Source organism: Pithys albifrons, chromosome 17 (assembly GCF_047495875.1).
Source record: "Pithys albifrons albifrons isolate INPA30051 chromosome 17, PitAlb_v1, whole genome shotgun sequence".
Classification (NCBI taxonomy): domain Eukaryota; kingdom Metazoa; phylum Chordata; class Aves; order Passeriformes; family Thamnophilidae; genus Pithys; species Pithys albifrons.
In genome coordinates, this window is record NC_092474.1 from 11,672,099 (window position 1) to 11,688,956 (window position 16,858).

General features: G+C 46.2%; 1 protein-coding gene across 3 annotated transcripts in view; it reads left to right on the forward strand.

Moving 5' to 3' along the window:
- TPCN1 (two pore segment channel 1) overlaps positions 1-16,858 on the forward strand; it is a 45,614-nt gene that overhangs the window by 25,674 nt on the left and 3,082 nt on the right. For all 3 annotated transcript variants that reach the window (XM_071571690.1, XM_071571692.1, XM_071571691.1), the window contains 18 exons: positions 316-374; positions 1,159-1,258; positions 2,231-2,347; positions 3,115-3,239; positions 4,465-4,513; positions 4,714-4,777; positions 5,767-5,811; positions 6,822-6,878; positions 6,969-7,022; positions 8,398-8,470; positions 8,678-8,785; positions 10,002-10,073; positions 10,917-11,006; positions 11,704-11,819; positions 12,490-12,536; positions 13,075-13,228; positions 14,610-14,746; positions 15,997-16,077. In XM_071571690.1, coding sequence (XP_071427791.1) covers positions 316-374; positions 1,159-1,258; positions 2,231-2,347; positions 3,115-3,239; positions 4,465-4,513; positions 4,714-4,777; positions 5,767-5,811; positions 6,822-6,878; positions 6,969-7,022; positions 8,398-8,470; positions 8,678-8,785; positions 10,002-10,073; positions 10,917-11,006; positions 11,704-11,819; positions 12,490-12,536; positions 13,075-13,228; positions 14,610-14,746; positions 15,997-16,077 — 1,548 coding nt within the window. The remainder of the gene's footprint in view (positions 1-315; positions 375-1,158; positions 1,259-2,230; positions 2,348-3,114; positions 3,240-4,464; positions 4,514-4,713; positions 4,778-5,766; positions 5,812-6,821; positions 6,879-6,968; positions 7,023-8,397; positions 8,471-8,677; positions 8,786-10,001; positions 10,074-10,916; positions 11,007-11,703; positions 11,820-12,489; positions 12,537-13,074; positions 13,229-14,609; positions 14,747-15,996; positions 16,078-16,858) is intronic.

Below are 16,858 nucleotides of genomic sequence, written 5' to 3' on the forward strand. Positions count from 1 at the left end.
CCCCAGGGAGGAGGTGTCTGGATGAAAGCTCGACCACTTCCACTGAGTCCAACAGCCACAAGTTCCTGCTGCTGTCCAGGCTGTGGCTTACTGGGAGTAACTACCACCAAAAAGTGTAGATAAGCTTTTGTTTTAACCCTTAGTCCTTCTCAAGGAACTTTACAAAGGACCAGTGCTGAAGCACCTTTCCCTAGGGAAGGCATCAGGGAATTGTGGAAGTGCCTGTATTCAGACGGGTGGGTGGGTTGGTTGTTTTTTGACCAAAATGTCCCTATGAAATTTTCTTGCATTTTGTCATGGGGTTTTTTCTTTCAGTACTTCAATACTTTAGAGAACAGCCTCGTGAATCTCTTCGTGCTTTTGACTACTTCAAAGTAAGTTCATGCTCTTCTAGCTCAATCTTTCCCTTTGTCTCAAAGGAGTCTAGCAGAGCCAAGAGTTTATCTGCAGAAATGCTCTGTCTCCAAATGTGTGACCCCTTTCCTCTGTGTCAGAGATTTCCAGTGTCAGCCTGTATGGGAAGCACTGGTATTTCATTTTGCTTTAGGACACTGTGACCTCAGCTGCAGAGTTATCTCTAAGGACTTAAACTGCTTCATCACTGTGAGGGCAATAAAGGGGGAAACAGCTCTATTAGGCCGTGATCCAAGAAGGGAAAGTTTCTATTTGTGCTCCTTTGTCAGCCAACAGTTGTCTGTTGAGAAGTAATTTCCTATTCCTCTGCTTCAGTTCACCTATCTGTTAGGAAACTGGGGTGACAACAGTGCTGTCAGGGGGAGCTCTCATGATTAGGAAATGAGCAAAGGATGGAATAAATCTGAGGTTGTAACATACTGAGGCTGTATTGCTGTTGTTAAGTGTCAAAGCACAACCCTTAGCCATGTCACAAATTCCATTTGGTACTTGGGATGTGAAAGGAACTTGAAATTCAGAGTGCTTTCCTTATTTCTTTCTTTCATCATGCCCCCATGTTGTTGCTGCTCATTGCTGGGCACAGAGTTCTGTGTCATGAGAGCAGCAACACGTTTTTCAGAAATATGCAGATCTTTGGATGTGGGTTTACACAAACACACATCTGTGTCCTGTGCCTCTTGCCTGTGTAGTGGGAAGTGTAACATGAGCTATTTGGTGCTTAAACTTGTGTCCTTTGGGATGCAGTTTCCCTGATGTGATGATGCCATCTTATGCCCGGAATCCCTGGTCCTGTGTCTTCTTCATCGTGTATCTCTCCATTGAGCTGTACTTCATCATGAACTTGGTGAGTCCACAGGGAATCACGTGACTTCTCTCTGCCTGATTTTGGAGCTCATTGCCCCGCAGAGTCTTTCCCTTTCCCAAAAGTGCTCTGTAATAATCTCAGACCCTTTGGCAGAATACTTCTAGAAACGGCAGCTTTGCTACAGACAGAACTCTTTTAATGTTTAACCACGAGGAATTCAACTAAATCACAGAAAACCAAATGATCTGAGCATCTCTCAACTTCTCTCACATTAATATCGCGCTTGGAGTGACATACTCCCTTGCATGAAATTTATTGTCCTTCTCTGTCTTAATTATTTATCATAAAAAGTCATTTTATTATCTGGTCTTGCCTGAAATACTTTGTAAATCAGTTTGAAGGGGATGGAATTACTTGGTGTGGCAGTACTTGAGTGCTGATCACTGCAGTGTGAGAGCACGGTTGCTCAGGGGAGGATGGGAATAGTGGAAAGGGACTTACCAAAGGAGTTGAGGAGTTCTGTAACCCAAGATGAGGGATTTGGTGCCTGTGGTGGGCTTGGATTTCACTGCTTGTATTCTAGATAGAGGGTTAGCTTTGACAGTTGTTTGCCAAAGCTCCCATGGAAGGGTGAATGCAGAGAGCAGCCCTGAAAACCTGCTCTCCAGGCACAGATCAGGGCGTTCTAACAAACCTGATACTGTTTTCTGTTGGCATGTGTGTGGTTTAGCTTTAGGTCTTAAAACCCACTAACAAGTGTTGTGAGGCCAGAAACACCTGGACCTCCTCCAGAAAGTGGATGAGTGTGTGCAGTGAGCCTGAGGAGTCCTTTGTGGGGTCCCTCATGCCAGTGAGACCTCACTGGCTCCGTTCTGCCTCAGTCAGCGCTTAGGAAGTTCCTGCTGCAAGCAATGCCTCTCAGATATTCCTGCCTATTTGGGAAGCCCTGGCTCAGGTAGCTGGGGAATGTAAGGATCAAATCACAACCTTCTCTCTTGTCTTCCCTCTCAGCTTCTCGCTGTTGTGTTTGACACTTTCAATGACATTGAGAAGAGGAAATTCAAGTCCCTGCTGCTGCACAAGCGCACGGCCATCCAGCACGCCTACGGCCTGCTGGTCACCAAACAGGTACAGCAGCTCTGCCAGCTGCTCTGACATCACCAGTGGGCTGGAGTGTTTAAAGAGCATGTTCATTTATGTAACTTGTATTCTACTCTGAATTTCAGCTCCCTGTGAGGTTATGGTGGTGGCTTGATAAAATGAGTGAATTTTTTTCTGGAGTGAATGTGATCGTTGCTTTCTCTATGATTCAGTTTGGGTCACTTGAGGACTTGCTCACCAGCACTGAGAGTAGGGGTGGGACATACAAGCAAAGATACAGACCAGTTGCTGGATCCTGCACAAGTAAATCATGTAGAAATTCACCTACAAACACCTTTTTACAAGCACTTAAGAGAGAAGGTTGATTTCTTCTTGTGGAGCAACATGAGAAATAAGACCCAAAAATAACTAACCCACTTCTAGTAGATTAGTTCATGTTTAGTGCACGTGGCTGATAGTCTTAAAAAAGTGCCAATAATAAGATCTGTTGGGCTGTCTGCAAATTCCTAAGAAGAGGGGTTGGACTGTGCTTGGGGTGCCTGGTTGGACAATTTTCAGGTGATGGGACAACAGGGAACAGTTCTACATTTGTTGGAGGGACCAGCTGCCAGGAGAGCTTTCTGATCTCTGTGCCCTGGGATAAGTTTGGTACATTAAAGTAATAGCTTAGGGTACTTTGGGGACTCAGTTGTAATGTATGAAATCTTTCTTAAAACAAATCCAGAATGAGAATTAAATGCCCTTGCCTCTGTGTGTTCCTGTCACTGCCTATGACAGCATTCCTTTGTTTCCAGAGGCCATCTGGAATTTCCTTCAGGCACTTCGAAGGGCTGTTGCGGTTCTACAAGCCTCGGATGTGTGCCAGGGAGAGATATCTCACCTTCAAAGCACTGAATCAGAGCAATACTCCTTTAGTCAGGTAGGCTGGTGTTCCTGCTGCACCCAGGGCAGGGAGGTTGCTCCACTCCCTGAAGCTGGGCTGGGCTGCAGAAAGGGTAATGGAATCAAGGTTGTCTGAGATGTGGAATTAGAGTTACGCAATTGGAAGGATTTGTCTGGGAAGCAGGAGCTTGGAGGGCTGGGTACCCTGAGAGCTGAGGTTTTTGTTTGAAGGTGATGGAGTTCCTGCATGCCCTCTTGTGGATACAGTGCTGTTCTGGCACTCACAGGCAGGATCTGCTTCCCACTCCCCTGCCAGAACAGAGGAGCCAGAAGTTGGGGAACAGCACTAGAGCCTGCGAGGAGCATTTCTTCACACAGTGCAGCCTCGCAGCTTAACAAGTTTTTGCTTTTTTCCAGCAGCTGGCTGGCCCCCCCAGGGTTTTGTTAATTAAAATCTGGATCTGCTGGTGCTTTCAGGGCTGCTATTCTCTGTGTTATGAGGCAGAGAATTGTCATTCTGGTGGGTGGGTGCAGCTAACACCAACCAGCAAGGAAGAGGGAATTAGAGCAGGAGACCATCTCTTCCTTTTCCTTTGTTCTGGCCAGAGAGGCTTGGAGTGAGTCTCCTATGAAACTGGTGCTGCTGCTTCTCCTTGAAGTGCCACAGAGAAGTATTGAAAATGGCACAGGGAGAAAGACCAAGTTCTTAAATTTAGGCACCTAATGACACCGATAAGAGTCTGAGAGGTTCAGCATCCTTGCTTTCAGACTCCTAAAAGCTGTTACAGGCCTGACCCTAAGCACCTAAACAAGCACTCATGTTCTGTGAGTTTCTTTGCTTTCATGTCCCTTTTCAAACTTCATTGTTACCTTCAAATGAAAATGTGCAAGGTGTTAGAAAAGGTCTGTATGAGTAATTAAGACAGTCCAAGACTTCTTCATGAAGAGCAGTGCCATCTCTATCCCTTGGAGTTGGCATCTGAGCCTCAGGTCTTTCCTTTCAGTGGTAAAATTCTGGAGTTCAGTGGAGTCAGAGTTTCTTTTAAGGGCTGAAGTGTTACAGAAAGGAGATTCTGGCTATTGTCAGTCAGGAACCTTTGGCCAGACTGGGAAGAGGTCAGTGTTGGGTTCTGTCAGTTGTGGCTGCAGTTCTAATAAGGAGTTAATAACTTCCAGGAACTGTCTGCTGGTAATGCCTGACAAGAACACTTAAGGATCTAGTCAGCCTCAAGGCTCTGATCACATTTCTTTCTGTTTTACAGTCTAAAGGATTTTTACAATTTCTATGAAGTTGTTGGCTTAAAATGGAAGGTAAGTCTTTGCTGAATGGAGAGGAGGGGGAAGTGTGTGTGGGAGAGAGAGCAAAGGAGGCCAGTGGTTAAAACTGGGTAAGAAACAAAGGCAATGTAAAAAAAAAAACAGATGATGGGAATAAGGTGGGTCTCCATCCCTGCCCTGTTTTGTATGGATGTAGCACTGGCTGCTGCTGATCGTGGCTGTTCTGCTTCCAGGCAAAACGAAACCGTGAGCACTGGTTTGATGACCTTCCACGGACAGCATTCCTTATTTTTAAAGGTAACAGGCTGTGTTTGTTGACAGCATGTGCTCAACTAACAGGAAGAACATTTATTTACAAAGACAGGGCACTCTGAAGGGACCTTCTCTTGTGTCCCTGGGAGGGCCTACTAACCAACTCCCTGTGTATCCATCCAGGGCCTTCAAGGCCAGAGCCTGTTATTCAGAGCCCCCAAGGAAGATTTCTGTCATGTCAATATTCCCTGTGCTCTGACCCAAACTCTGGCTTCTGAAAATAAGAGGCTTTTTGGCAGAAGCTCTATAGAAAATCAGCCCCTAAAGTCATGGAGGGCTGTATTCCTTTTTCAGCACAGAGGTTTGAGGGGGATTTATGATTGCTGAATCCGGGAGAGTTTCCAGAGTTTCTCCATATCTCAGACAGCAGTGACCGTGGAGTGGGATTCATGTTTTCACAAAAGCTGCCAGGCTGCCTGATCTCAAGATGTGGTTGCAACTCCTGTACAGGTCAAGCAGAGCTGCTTGGGAAGGGGAAAGAGGTTTGAAACCCCCATCAATGTAATGTCTTGCCAATGTGATTTACCTCCCATGTTCCAGGTTTCCTAACTGAGTGTAGTCATTCAGAATTAAGGACTTACCTGCAGTTCTTCTGAGGTGTTTGGATGCTCGTGAGGAACAGCCAACACCATCTGATCCAAACACAGCTGCCATGGGAGCCCTGCATAGCTCTCTTTGTTGTTCCAAACACAGACAGTGCTTCAGCAGCTGCCTTTACCTCCATCCACACACCAGAACTAGTACATAGGGACAAAAAAAAGCATCTTGGGGGTTAAGGATGGTGAGTTCACTGCTGCTAACATTCTAGGGAACATTTGAACTTGGTCCCAAGAAATAAAAGTTAATACTCCGCTGGACTGTTCAGCTTCTGTGCTAAGGATTGGTATGAAAAATGTCCCTAGGGAGAAGATAGAGGGATCTGTGGTATGGAGGATTGTGTAAACATTTGTTTTACCATACTCTTCTTCATGCAGGCATCAACATCCTTGTGAATTCCCGTGTGTTCCAGTACACTATGTGTAAGTAGAAGTAATGAGCTGTGTCTGCTCTGCTCCCTTGCTCATGTGGGTCTGGTGTGCTGTGTCTGCATGCTGTGGGTCTGAGCCATGGCTCATGCACAGTTTGTGGTTCTAGTGGAGAGGGAGCAAAGTGCTTTTTTGTACCAACCACTGCTGCAGCCTGTGCTCTCAGCTCTTGCTCTGGAGAGTCTCCCAGGTTCACTGCGCAACACACCTGTGGGTCTGGTTGCATTTAGGTGGGTTGGTGGTTGGCTTTCCCAAGCCTTGGGGGTTTTATCCAGCAGCTGAAGGATGCTGGATAAGGAACTGCCTTGCCAGTCAACCACACTCTGTTTGCACTGGAGGAGGTGCAAGTGTCACTGCTGGAGGGATTGCTTGGCAACTGTGCTGCCTGTGAGAAAGAGTCTGGGCTCCTCTTCTCTAGAGGAGAAAAAGCACTTCTTCGTGGTGCTACCTGCTGTGTTCTAAATGATCTCTTCCTATTCAGTAATTTGGGGTTTGTTTTTATGTTGGAGGAGCATTTTTTTGCAAACTGAGATGCTAAACTAAAGAGAGTGGGGTGGAATGAGGAGATCTCAGTGAAAAGAAGTCCTGCAGCTTCAGATTTGAATGCTGGGGAGCAGTGATAGATCCAAGGGGAAAAGGCTTTATCTGCACTGTTAGAGACCCAGCAGTTCTCAAGATCTTGTTCCAGAACTAGGAGGAAGTTGAAATACACAGATAACAACGTGGCAGAATATAAGACAATTATAAGTAAAAATGATTGAACGTGATTCAGACCATTGTTTTGGTTTAGTTTTTTTCATTCTGAGGATAAAGATACTGCATCTGGTAAAGGCCTGGGAAAAGTCAGGGTGGAAAACTCTCCCAATTTATGAATTCTGTTTGTTCACTGAATTGGAAACAAGGACCCTGCCACTTGTCCTATATTGTACTTTTTTTTAGCCTAGGAAATGAAGGTCCTCTGTCCCAGGAGTGGTTTTGCAATGGGTTTTTACTTTGTTTTCCAGATACTGTGGTGGCTGTGAATGGAATTTGGATTCTTGTTGAAACCTTTATGTTGCAAGGTAGGAAACATCACATCTTGTTTCTTGACTGGGATAATGAGGGATTGAAAAAAGGGAAGGCTGGAGAAAGCTATTTCTTTTGTCTTGCAGGAGGGAATTTCTTCTCCAAGAACGTTCCATGGAGCTACATAGTCTTCCTCACAAGTAAGCTGATGCCTCCCAACAAAGCTGTGTCATCTCATGAGGAGTTGGGAGGGGAACTGAAGTTACAACTTAGCCACAGGCACAGAGCCTCCATCTAGAACAGTGCTGTGCCTGGCAGGGCCCATCAGCATCCTCACAGCCCTGAGAGAGCACTGCTGCACTGTCCCACAGCTCTCCATGCCACGTCATCTGGGAGCCTCTTACCTCTGCTGCAACTCTGTAGAAGCTGCTCTTGGAGCTGGTTTCAGCCAGAGAAGCCTCATCTGTCAGGCACAGCGTGCAGAGTGATGAGGTTTCCAGACTTGTGATGGCTCTGTGGGAGGCTGCTCTGTGCTGCACCAGCTATTCCAGGAGGCATTCCCAGCTCTGATCTGATTGCAGCTGTGAGCTGGCTCTCTGCCACACACAGCAAGGCAGGCCTGCTGGAGTACAGAGTGCAGGGACGTGCTGAGGAGACTGAAAGGACTGTAAACTAGTTGACAAGCTGAATTTTTTAACTTCATCCCCTAACATCATTTTCTAACATCTCCTCTATGAACATGTACCTTAGTCTTCCTTTCCAGCCCAGATATAAGCAATTGCATCTTCATGTGCTGGTTCATTGCACTGTGATGTGAGTTCACTTCCCTTCTGCTGATGGATGTCTCTTGCTCAGGGAGAAACAAAGTATAGCTCCATTGAACCAAAGTAGTGTGTACAACTGCAGCAGGAGGTTCTTTGAGGGGGCCACCTCTTGTCTGACTGCTGGGGATCTCTAGTGCTTCCCTAGTCTTCAAAACACCTGCTATGGAAGCTTGAAGGCAGAGGTACTCTGCAATTCCTCTTTTCACAGGGATGTTGTCATCCAGCTCTTCTCTTTGCTTCTCACCCACCCCTGCTCCTTGGAAGGTGGAAATAAAGATTTCAGGATGACATACTTGCTGTTATGGTGTTCTTTAATCTACAGATCCTGCCAGAACAATGGGTGAAGTAAATGTCTCTTCCTTGAAAGGATCTCTCCCTACAGGTCAAGGCTAGGCTGTGGGATATGTTCCACAAAAATAGAAGGAAATAAACAGGCAGGACTGAATTCCCTGCACCATTCTCTGACTTTTGCTATCGAAGCTTGTCTCAACATTTATAGCATGTTTTCCATCTAAGAGTTTTGTGGACTGTTCTGGAGAGAAATCTCCATGAATACATGAAAATCTGTTGATTTGGAGAGGAAATGTTTCTTTGGCACCTCACTGAGGATAAGGAGGGGGGATGGTGGTCTGTTAAACCTCTGTCAGAAGTTCTGCACTAAAAACACCACACATCCATGAGGGAAGACCTTCACATGAGCCTTCCTCATGATGCTGCTCATTCCTGACATGGCTGTCCTTCTGTCTTACAGTCTATGGTGTGGAGCTGCTCCTGAAGACCACTGGGCTGGGGCCTGTGGAGTACCTGTCCTCAGGCTGGAATATGTAAGTGCACACTCATGTTTTTGGCTTAGAAAGACCAACTTCTGAGAAGAGTTTTTAAGCCTGTAAAGAAGGCCATGAGCAGGCTATTATAATTCTGCCCTTGGCCTCGTGCATCTTGTTAGGCTGGAGCAGCACCAATAGCTCTTCTGTGCTGAAACTCTAAAGATAAATCATTGCTCTTACTTTATTTTATACTTTTCTTTCCAGCTTTGACTTCTCAGTCACCCTGTTTGCATTTTTGGGGCTGATGGCACTGGCGTTTGACATGGAGCCGTTCTACTTCATTGTGGTCCTGCGGCCCCTGCAGCTGCTGAGGTGAGCTGGGAGTGCTGAGGGGTGGGATCCACAGAGCAGGTGGGAGAAAACAGCCAGGCTTGTTTTCCATCAATCCCACTGGGGACCCAGCTCCTTACCAGGAGAGGGCAAGGATTGCTCTGTGGGTATGTGACCATGGCAAACAGGAATTGCGTGGGGTAATGAGATTAGCCAGAGTTATCGAAATGAATGATAACAAAAACTTGGGATGGGATATCAAACCCCGTGCTTTGGAGCTTAAGCTGATCTCTAATAGAGATCAAGGGATTTACCAGGGGCAGATTATCCTGTGTCTGCCTTCGTGGGGTTCTTACACCTCCTCTAAATTGTCTGATGCTGTTCAGAGAAAAGCTCTTCTGTCAGGGTGAGACAGTCTGAGCCAGTTTAATAATTTCCATTGAATTACCAGAAATTACAGTTTTCAAAGGATGCTGCTTTCTAGGGTGAAGTACAGCCCTACTCTGACTGCATCTCACACTTTAAGCAAGACCATGGCCTGTAACCTCTCTGCAGCTCAGGGAGCTGGGGCTGATTAACCCTCTCATGTCGAGGTACATTCACCTTCACAAACGCCTCAAGAGCCTTAGAGGGAAGGGATTTGAGGCAAAATGTTTTGTTAAAAACAAGCTAATGTAATTTAGCTCTTCAGTAAGGATTTAAAAAACACTTTATGACACTCAAAGGGGAAAAAAATAATGTTTTCTCAGTTCCTCCCCTGCCAAGCCTGTTTGGCAGCTGTGTTTCTCTGTAAAGGCTAATGGAGTTGCCAAATCTTAAATTAGCAGGCACAATGTAGTTTTCTTTCATCAATTTTTATTGGGTCATGTGGGAAACACAGAAAAGCTTGTGTTTGAGGGAAGGAGGAATGAATCCTGACCCTGTACACAGGACTAGTTTAAGTTATTACGATCTTTAGGCTTTTTAAATAGCTGTTTATGTATTGTGCTGTGTAAAAAGACATAGACCTTTTTTTGCTTGAGATCCTAAATCCTGTAAACACTCAGTTGAATGTGTCATAAACATTCAGATGGGACAGCAGAACATCATTAGGTGAGTGGAGACCACTTGAGCAAGAGCAGATACTGCAAGTTTGATGTCAGGAAACCTTGCTGCTGTTGACCTGTGAGGAAGAGAGAGCTGGGATACCCCCTTTATCTATTTCTCCTGACATCAGGAGAACTGCAGTGTGTAGGTAGCTCCTGACTTCTCCTTTCAGGTTATTTAAGTTGAAGAAGCGCTACCGAAACGTCCTCGACACGATGTTTGAGTTGTTCCCTCGGATGGCCAGGTACCAACTTCCTTCCTCTGTTTGGGTGGTGGTGGGGAGTGCAGGTTTAGTGTCCAGGGCTGGGGACAGGACAGGCACCTGTCAAACCTGCTGAAGGGATTTATGCTCTGACCTGCCAGTAGATTGTTACTGACTCTTCACTGTGCTGCAGTGGGATGTTAATCTTCCAATTTCTTGGAGCAGTATGTGATAAGCAACACTCCAGCACTCTGGGCCTCCTCCTGCTTTTGTGTTAAGAGCATAACTGAGAGTAAATGCTTGTTTTAATTTTTCTCCCCCATCCCACTCTTGCTGAGAGGGGAGGCCCATTTGGGAAGAACATTGGCATGGATATACTCAGGCCCAGCTGTTCCCCTGTACTTAGTAGAACCACTTGAGAGCATTATTGAAATGGAGGGGCAGAAGGAGGTTGGTGTTGGAGTGGGGCATCCTCAGCCGTGATTCCCTTGCAGGAGGTCTGAGCAGAGCGTGTTGGCTGGAGAGCCCTGCTCCTGGCACAGTCCTGCATGCCAGGATGTGGAGAGGGCAGAAACAGTGTGTGGTGCTCTTTGTTAAAGAAACTGTGGAGAGACATTTGTTTAACAGAAAAGGACAGACTGGGAGGGAATCCAGGCTGCTCTTAGAGTCTCTCTTCAGCAAGTGGCAAGCTCCTTGTCCAAGGACTTTTGAATGAGAGCAGGCAAAGAACTGCAGAGCCGCAGCAGCAGGGAGGGTGGTCTGGGCTTTTCAGTGCTGTCTCCCAGCCACTGGAAATTCCTTCCAGAGCAACCAGACTGGGGTTTTGTGTTTCCCTGCCTTAGCAACTCTTCAGTAGCACAGTACTCTTTCTGTTTTTGCCTTCAGCCTGGGTTTAACCCTTCTGATCTTCTACTATTGCTTTGCCATTGTTGGCATGGAGTTCTTTGCTGGCGTGGTCTACCCGAACTGCTGCAAGTGAGTACCTGAAATCCATCCCCCTCAGAAGTGCTGTTGGTGCTCAGCCAGCAGCAGTGAGCCCTGGCAGCATTATTTTCCAGTGGAGAAAGGGCCAGAGGATGGGACTCAGTGGGGTTGTTGTAGTTCAGGCAACTTGTGGCAAAAATCCAAGAGATACTTCACTTCTCTTGCCCCACCCCTGGAAGTGTCCAAGGCCAGGTTGGATGGGACTCTGAGCAACCTGACCTAGTGGAAGGTGTCCGTGTCCCTGGCAGGAGGTTGGAATGAGATGGTCTTTAAGGTCTCTTCCAACCCAAATTATTCTATGTTTCTATGCCAGAGTTGCTTGGCCAAATGTATTAAATATTTAGACCTCCACTTGCACCAAGATAAATTCACCTGGTCCTGTGCCCTTTTCATCTTAGATTATGGCAGACTACTTGGGAATGCCAAGCTTTAAGGCTATGAGCCAATGAATCCAACTCAGACACTCAGTTTCTCTGGTATAATATTTGCAGAATGGTTAGAAAGACTCCATGTGCTCCCTGGGTTTGTGCTGAGCTATGAAGGAGAGGGGCCTTCTTTCAGAGGAAAAGCTGAGGTAGAAACTGCCACCCTGCTCACCACCTTCTAGGGGGGTTGGCATTTATAATCCTTGAGATTTTCCTTGCTTTTCCAGTCTCTGCTGATTCTTTGTCCTGGTTTCTCCAACCAGCACAAGCACAGTTGCAGATTCCTACCGGTGGGTGAATCACACAGTTGGCAACAAAACAGTTGTGGAAGAAGGGTATTACTATCTCAACAACTTTGACAACATTTTGAACAGCTTTGGTAAGAGCAGTTTTGTCTGTAGCAAAGATTATTCTGTGTTCCTGCAGAGCTGGATGGCTCTGTAATGCTGTAATGCTCATGTGAGCCCGGGACTCTCTCAGAGTCCTTCTAATGCACCTCAAACACTCAGCATCCTGCTCTCTGTCTGGAGAACTCCAGCTGACTAATTGTGCTGTGGCTGTTTTGTGAGGTAAGCAGATGTCTCTTAAAGCCAGCTGGAAGCCATCAGATCTGTTCTGGCTGGTGATCAGACCAGACTTCAGAGGTGTTTAAGGAGAGCATTAAGTCACTGCCCTTCTAAAGAACCAGCAGTGATGCCAATACATTTCTTTGAATCCGCTGATGAAGAATAATTTCATTGTGTTGATTACTCTCTGTGATTTTTCTTAATGTGTTAGCAGAGATGCTTAACTCCTGGAGATTTCAGAGGTCTCCATGCTCTCCAGAGAAGAGAGTCAGGTCTGTTTCTGATTCTTTTAAGAAATATAGATTGAGCCGTGCTGCTGGTTCTGTGGGTCTCAATTCCTTTGTTTGAAGCAATTGCAGTGGTGAGGGTTTGTGTTGTGTCTCCAGACTGGCTGTATTGAAAGTTTGGTGTCTAAAAATCACTGTAAAATAGGTCAGGATGGATAAAGCAACTGTCTGTCTGTTTTCTCTCTCTTCTGTACAGTCACACTGTTTGAGCTGACAGTTGTCAACGACTGGTACATCATCATGGTGAGTAAACCTGAGCTCCCCTGTGTGCACAGACAGCACAGACTCTGCCAGTTGAGCTGGATCTTCCCAAGCCATAACTGCTTTCTTCCCATGGTGATTGGAATGGACTCAATGTTGTCACTTGTTGCCACTCAACTTTGGGTGGCATTTGACCTCTGGGATGCTGCTGGGCACGTTTTGTTGTGAATCTTGACCAGCCTTCAGGCCAGGTTTCATAGTCTGGACAGATGAAGTCACTCTGTACTCCAGTTTGTCACCCTGCTGTCCAAGCTGTGTTCTCATGGCACAATGGCTCTTACAGCCACAAGCCTTGAATGTTCTCTGTGTTTGCATGGAGGAACCTCTCTTTTCACCTTGAGGGGCAGCTTATCTGCAAGGACTAGTTGGGGCATTGGGCATTGCACAAGCAGTCCCTTGGGCCAACTGTGAAGCCACTAAAGAGAGAGTGTGTTCATGCTGCTTTATGTCTGTTGTCAAGCAGTTAACAGTGCCTGTCCCTTCTTTTGTGCACTGCTGACATCTTCCCTCTCCTCTTTAGGAAGGGGTGACATCCCAAACTACTCACTGGAGCCGTCTTTACTTCATGATCTTCTATATTGTGACCATGGTGGTGATGACAATCATTGTGGCTTTTATTCTGGATGCTTTTGTCTTCCGCATGAACTACACTCGGAAGAACCAGGATTCAGAAGGTCAGGACTGAGGACTGATTGACCTGCAACATTGTGTCTTCTCTCCCTTGTGTCTGGTCTTTCTGCTCTGGCCCTCATTTCTCTCCCAGCACTCCCCAAAATGTGTGTCTGGGTGTATGTATGTGTTTGATATATGTACATATATAATATATATATATATTTGTGTGCACACATGTACAAACTTCAACTGCTTGAGCCATTTCAATGAAATTACTTGAAAATACGAAGTCTATATTCATTTCATGAAAGAACTCTAAGAAACATTGCAGCAATAATGTAGCAAAGTTCAACAGGAGACCTTGGAGATCTTACAGCAAGGAAAGATGACTAATTTTTTTTAAACCATTTTCTATTCCTCACTAATGTACTCCCTGGCAGCAGAACATCTCCAAGTGGCTTTTCCAGCATTCAGGCACCAAAACACTGATCCTGGTGGTTTGCCAGCATTGTTTGCCATGACATGGGGGACAACAGACACTGCCTGTCCAATTCTTTTCACATCTCCCAGTTGCACTTAGACTGGTGCTGGTTTGGGATATTCCCTTTAGGAACTGGCACTGACTGGTCCCTCCATCCCCTCACCCCTATGAACCATCACTTTTATTCCCTGTCCTCTGTCTCCTGAGCTGGGGGTCTGAAACTGCAGGTACCTTCATAACCTGCTAATTTAGGTGCCAAACCCACTCTCATCTCTTGTAGCCCTTCTCCTGCTATTCATTCAGGCTTTCCTGTTCATTTTCCTTGTAGTCTAACCTTAATAATTCTTTACACTTTTCTTCAGGAAGGAGCTATAGCTACTGCACTTACACATTCAACAGCAGAAAATCTTCCCTGTGGAAACATGATGAAGGTCCCAGCAGCCCATTTTTTTAAGTGCAAGGAGATCAAATTTATGTGGTACATGGTAGAAGCCAGAAGTTGTTTCTGAAGGAAACACTTGCCATTGTGATACCTCTTGGACCCAGTTTGAAGGGAGCAGTGAAGGACACTGGTTAGCTCTGAACTCCCAAGATCTTTTAGGCAGATGAAGGTCTAGCAGCAGAAATTCCTGTGTCGTCATTTGCTTTCTTAAATTTCAGGCAAGCAAAAAGCTACAAGATTCATTTTTTTTAATTACTGAGGAGCCTGATGTTTTAAGAAGTTGAGAAAATGGTTTGGGCCAGAAAGTTTGCTGGCCCTACACACTAGTTACCCTCTTCCCTGCCTTTTTGAGGGTCAAGAACATACATGTTCTAGTCACAAAATCATATACAGGCTGTACCTGACCTCTGGCTTGGTCCTGTGTGCTTTAGGCTTTGCCTTGCAGGGTTATCAGAGTGGCTGATAAAGCAATGTTCATCCTGGAGACTTATTCTCCCTCTTCTGTTTCTTCCTTCTCCAGAAGACAATGGCATTGTGCTGGAGAAGGAGATCTCCAAGGAGGAAGTGATTGGCATCATTGAGCTGTACAAGAGGAGTTCGGCCGCCGCTGAAACAGCTCAGCTGCAGAAGATCGTTTTGCAGATGGACAAATACGGGGTAGGAGGAAACACTGCAAGTTCTCAGCTTCAGGAGAGGGAGGCTTGGCAGGGCCACAGTGCCTTTTGCTGTCTGAAGAGAGATCCTTTGTCCTTTGTAGTGTTGAGAGCTGAGCTACTGGAGGGACTCTACAGCAGCACAAAGTTTTGCTGCTCTAGAAAACCAGCAGCTGAGTTTCCCCTGCCTTCTGAAAAACCTTGAAAAGGGCTTGTCCCTACTCCCTGCAAACTTCCCTTAGACCTGTCCTGGCCCAGTGCTGACTGGAAAAAAGTATATTTATTTTTCTGTAAGGATGCCACTGCCTTGTAATTCTCCTGCTTCTCTCTGTGCCATCATACACTGAGGCTTGGACAGTCCTGGAGAATTGTGCAGCAATATGATGCCATCGATTCCAGGTCGTTCTTTCCTCCATGGCACTGCTTACATTTTCATTCTAAAACAGGATGGGCAATTGGAAAAATGAGCTCTTATCTCAGAACTGTTGTCTCATGCATCTGGGAAGAGGTTAAGTGGTTGTTTTAATAACAGCCATTATGTTCTTATATCACCACGGCAAAGGGCAGGTGCTGCAGTCTCTCAGGTGACCTTTATTTGCTTTGGGTGGCTCGGTAGGTACAGGCTGAGCCCTTGTTCACAGACAAAACTCAGAACAGGGATGGTGATACTGATCAGAAGCAGTTTTAAAGACAATAAACCAAAGCAGGAGGTTGTCCTCAGCCTTGAAGTGATAATGCCAGACCTGAGGTTTCTTTTGCTTCTCAATCCTGCTTATATAATTCATGTGGTCAGAGAGTAATTTTGACTTCAGCGCTCTGTTTACACAGTTTCAAAGGTCCAGCCCCATGCAGTAAATAATGTGGTCTAGGTAAGTGAGATCTGAAATTGTTCTTACATAAGATCTTCATTGTAACTTGGGTTTGAGCCTTTTCCAGGCACTGATGTCATGTTCATCTAACTCACTTAAGCACCACTGTTAGACACATCCATCCGAGCTGCATCTCCCTCTGTAGTCTTTGGGGATCTGCTCAGTGTGATTTCTCCCAGCTGCAGTGGGTGCCTGCTTTTATATCAGTGCTGTGCACCCTAAAATGCCTTTCTCCCTTGACAAGAGGAGCCCAGGATAGCCTGAGCTCATCATTGGATGAGGCTGTCCACATGAAGAATGCCTGAAGTTCCAGGACTGATCCTGTGAGCTGCTCAGTGACTGATTATTGTCTTTCTTGGTTTTTCCTCCTTCTTCAACTCTTTAGCAAATGTCAACAGTGTTTCTGGGACGAAGATCGAGGACCAAAAGTGATTTGAGTATGAAGATGTATGAGGAGGAGATACAGGTACGTGGGCCTGAGCTGGAGATATTAACAGGTCTCTGTGGGGAGCAAAACATTGCCTGGAATTACAAATCACCTTTTTAAACACTGGAGACTGCCTTCCTCTGAGGGCAAGCAACTGATGAGGGTGGACATCCATGAAGTGTGGTTCAGATTGATCCATTCTTGCTCTCAGGGATTTTGTTAAACCACAGGGCACATCAGAGCCTCCTCGGTGGGTCCAGGTGTCCAGCTGTGCAGGTGTGTCAGCAGAGTCCCTGTAACCACACCCAGGGTGTGTGCAGGCACTTCAGCTTGGCTGAGCTCACCTGGGCTGCCCAGGTGTTTGCTGGGGCTGTGAGCATGTGCCTAAGGCTTGGCTGCTGAGCCCAGGGTTGTTAAACCCCTGGAATGTGATAGTGTTTGTGCTTAGGCGTGTCTGTCTGACACAGAAATCAAGGGTTCTCCCAGGCAGTGTGTGGTGTGGGCAGTGCTGCCTGGTTTGCCTGCAGAATAGGAGGCTGAGCAAGGTGAGAAACACACAAATCAGCTGATTCCCTGGATTGTTTAGCACCTTCCTGCTTGTGCCCTCTGTGGTCAGGAGCTTTCTGCCATGGATTTGGTCACTGTCCTGCGAAGGGCAGTTGAAGGTCATGGACTAATGTAATCATTAGTACTGAAAGGATTAATCTTGTAGCCATTTGAATCTGTCCTTTGTCCCTGGGGCTGGCAGCTTGGGACGAGTCTTCAGTCTCCCTAAAGAAAATGAGTATGTTATTTACCACGAGGCTGGGTGATCTGCAGA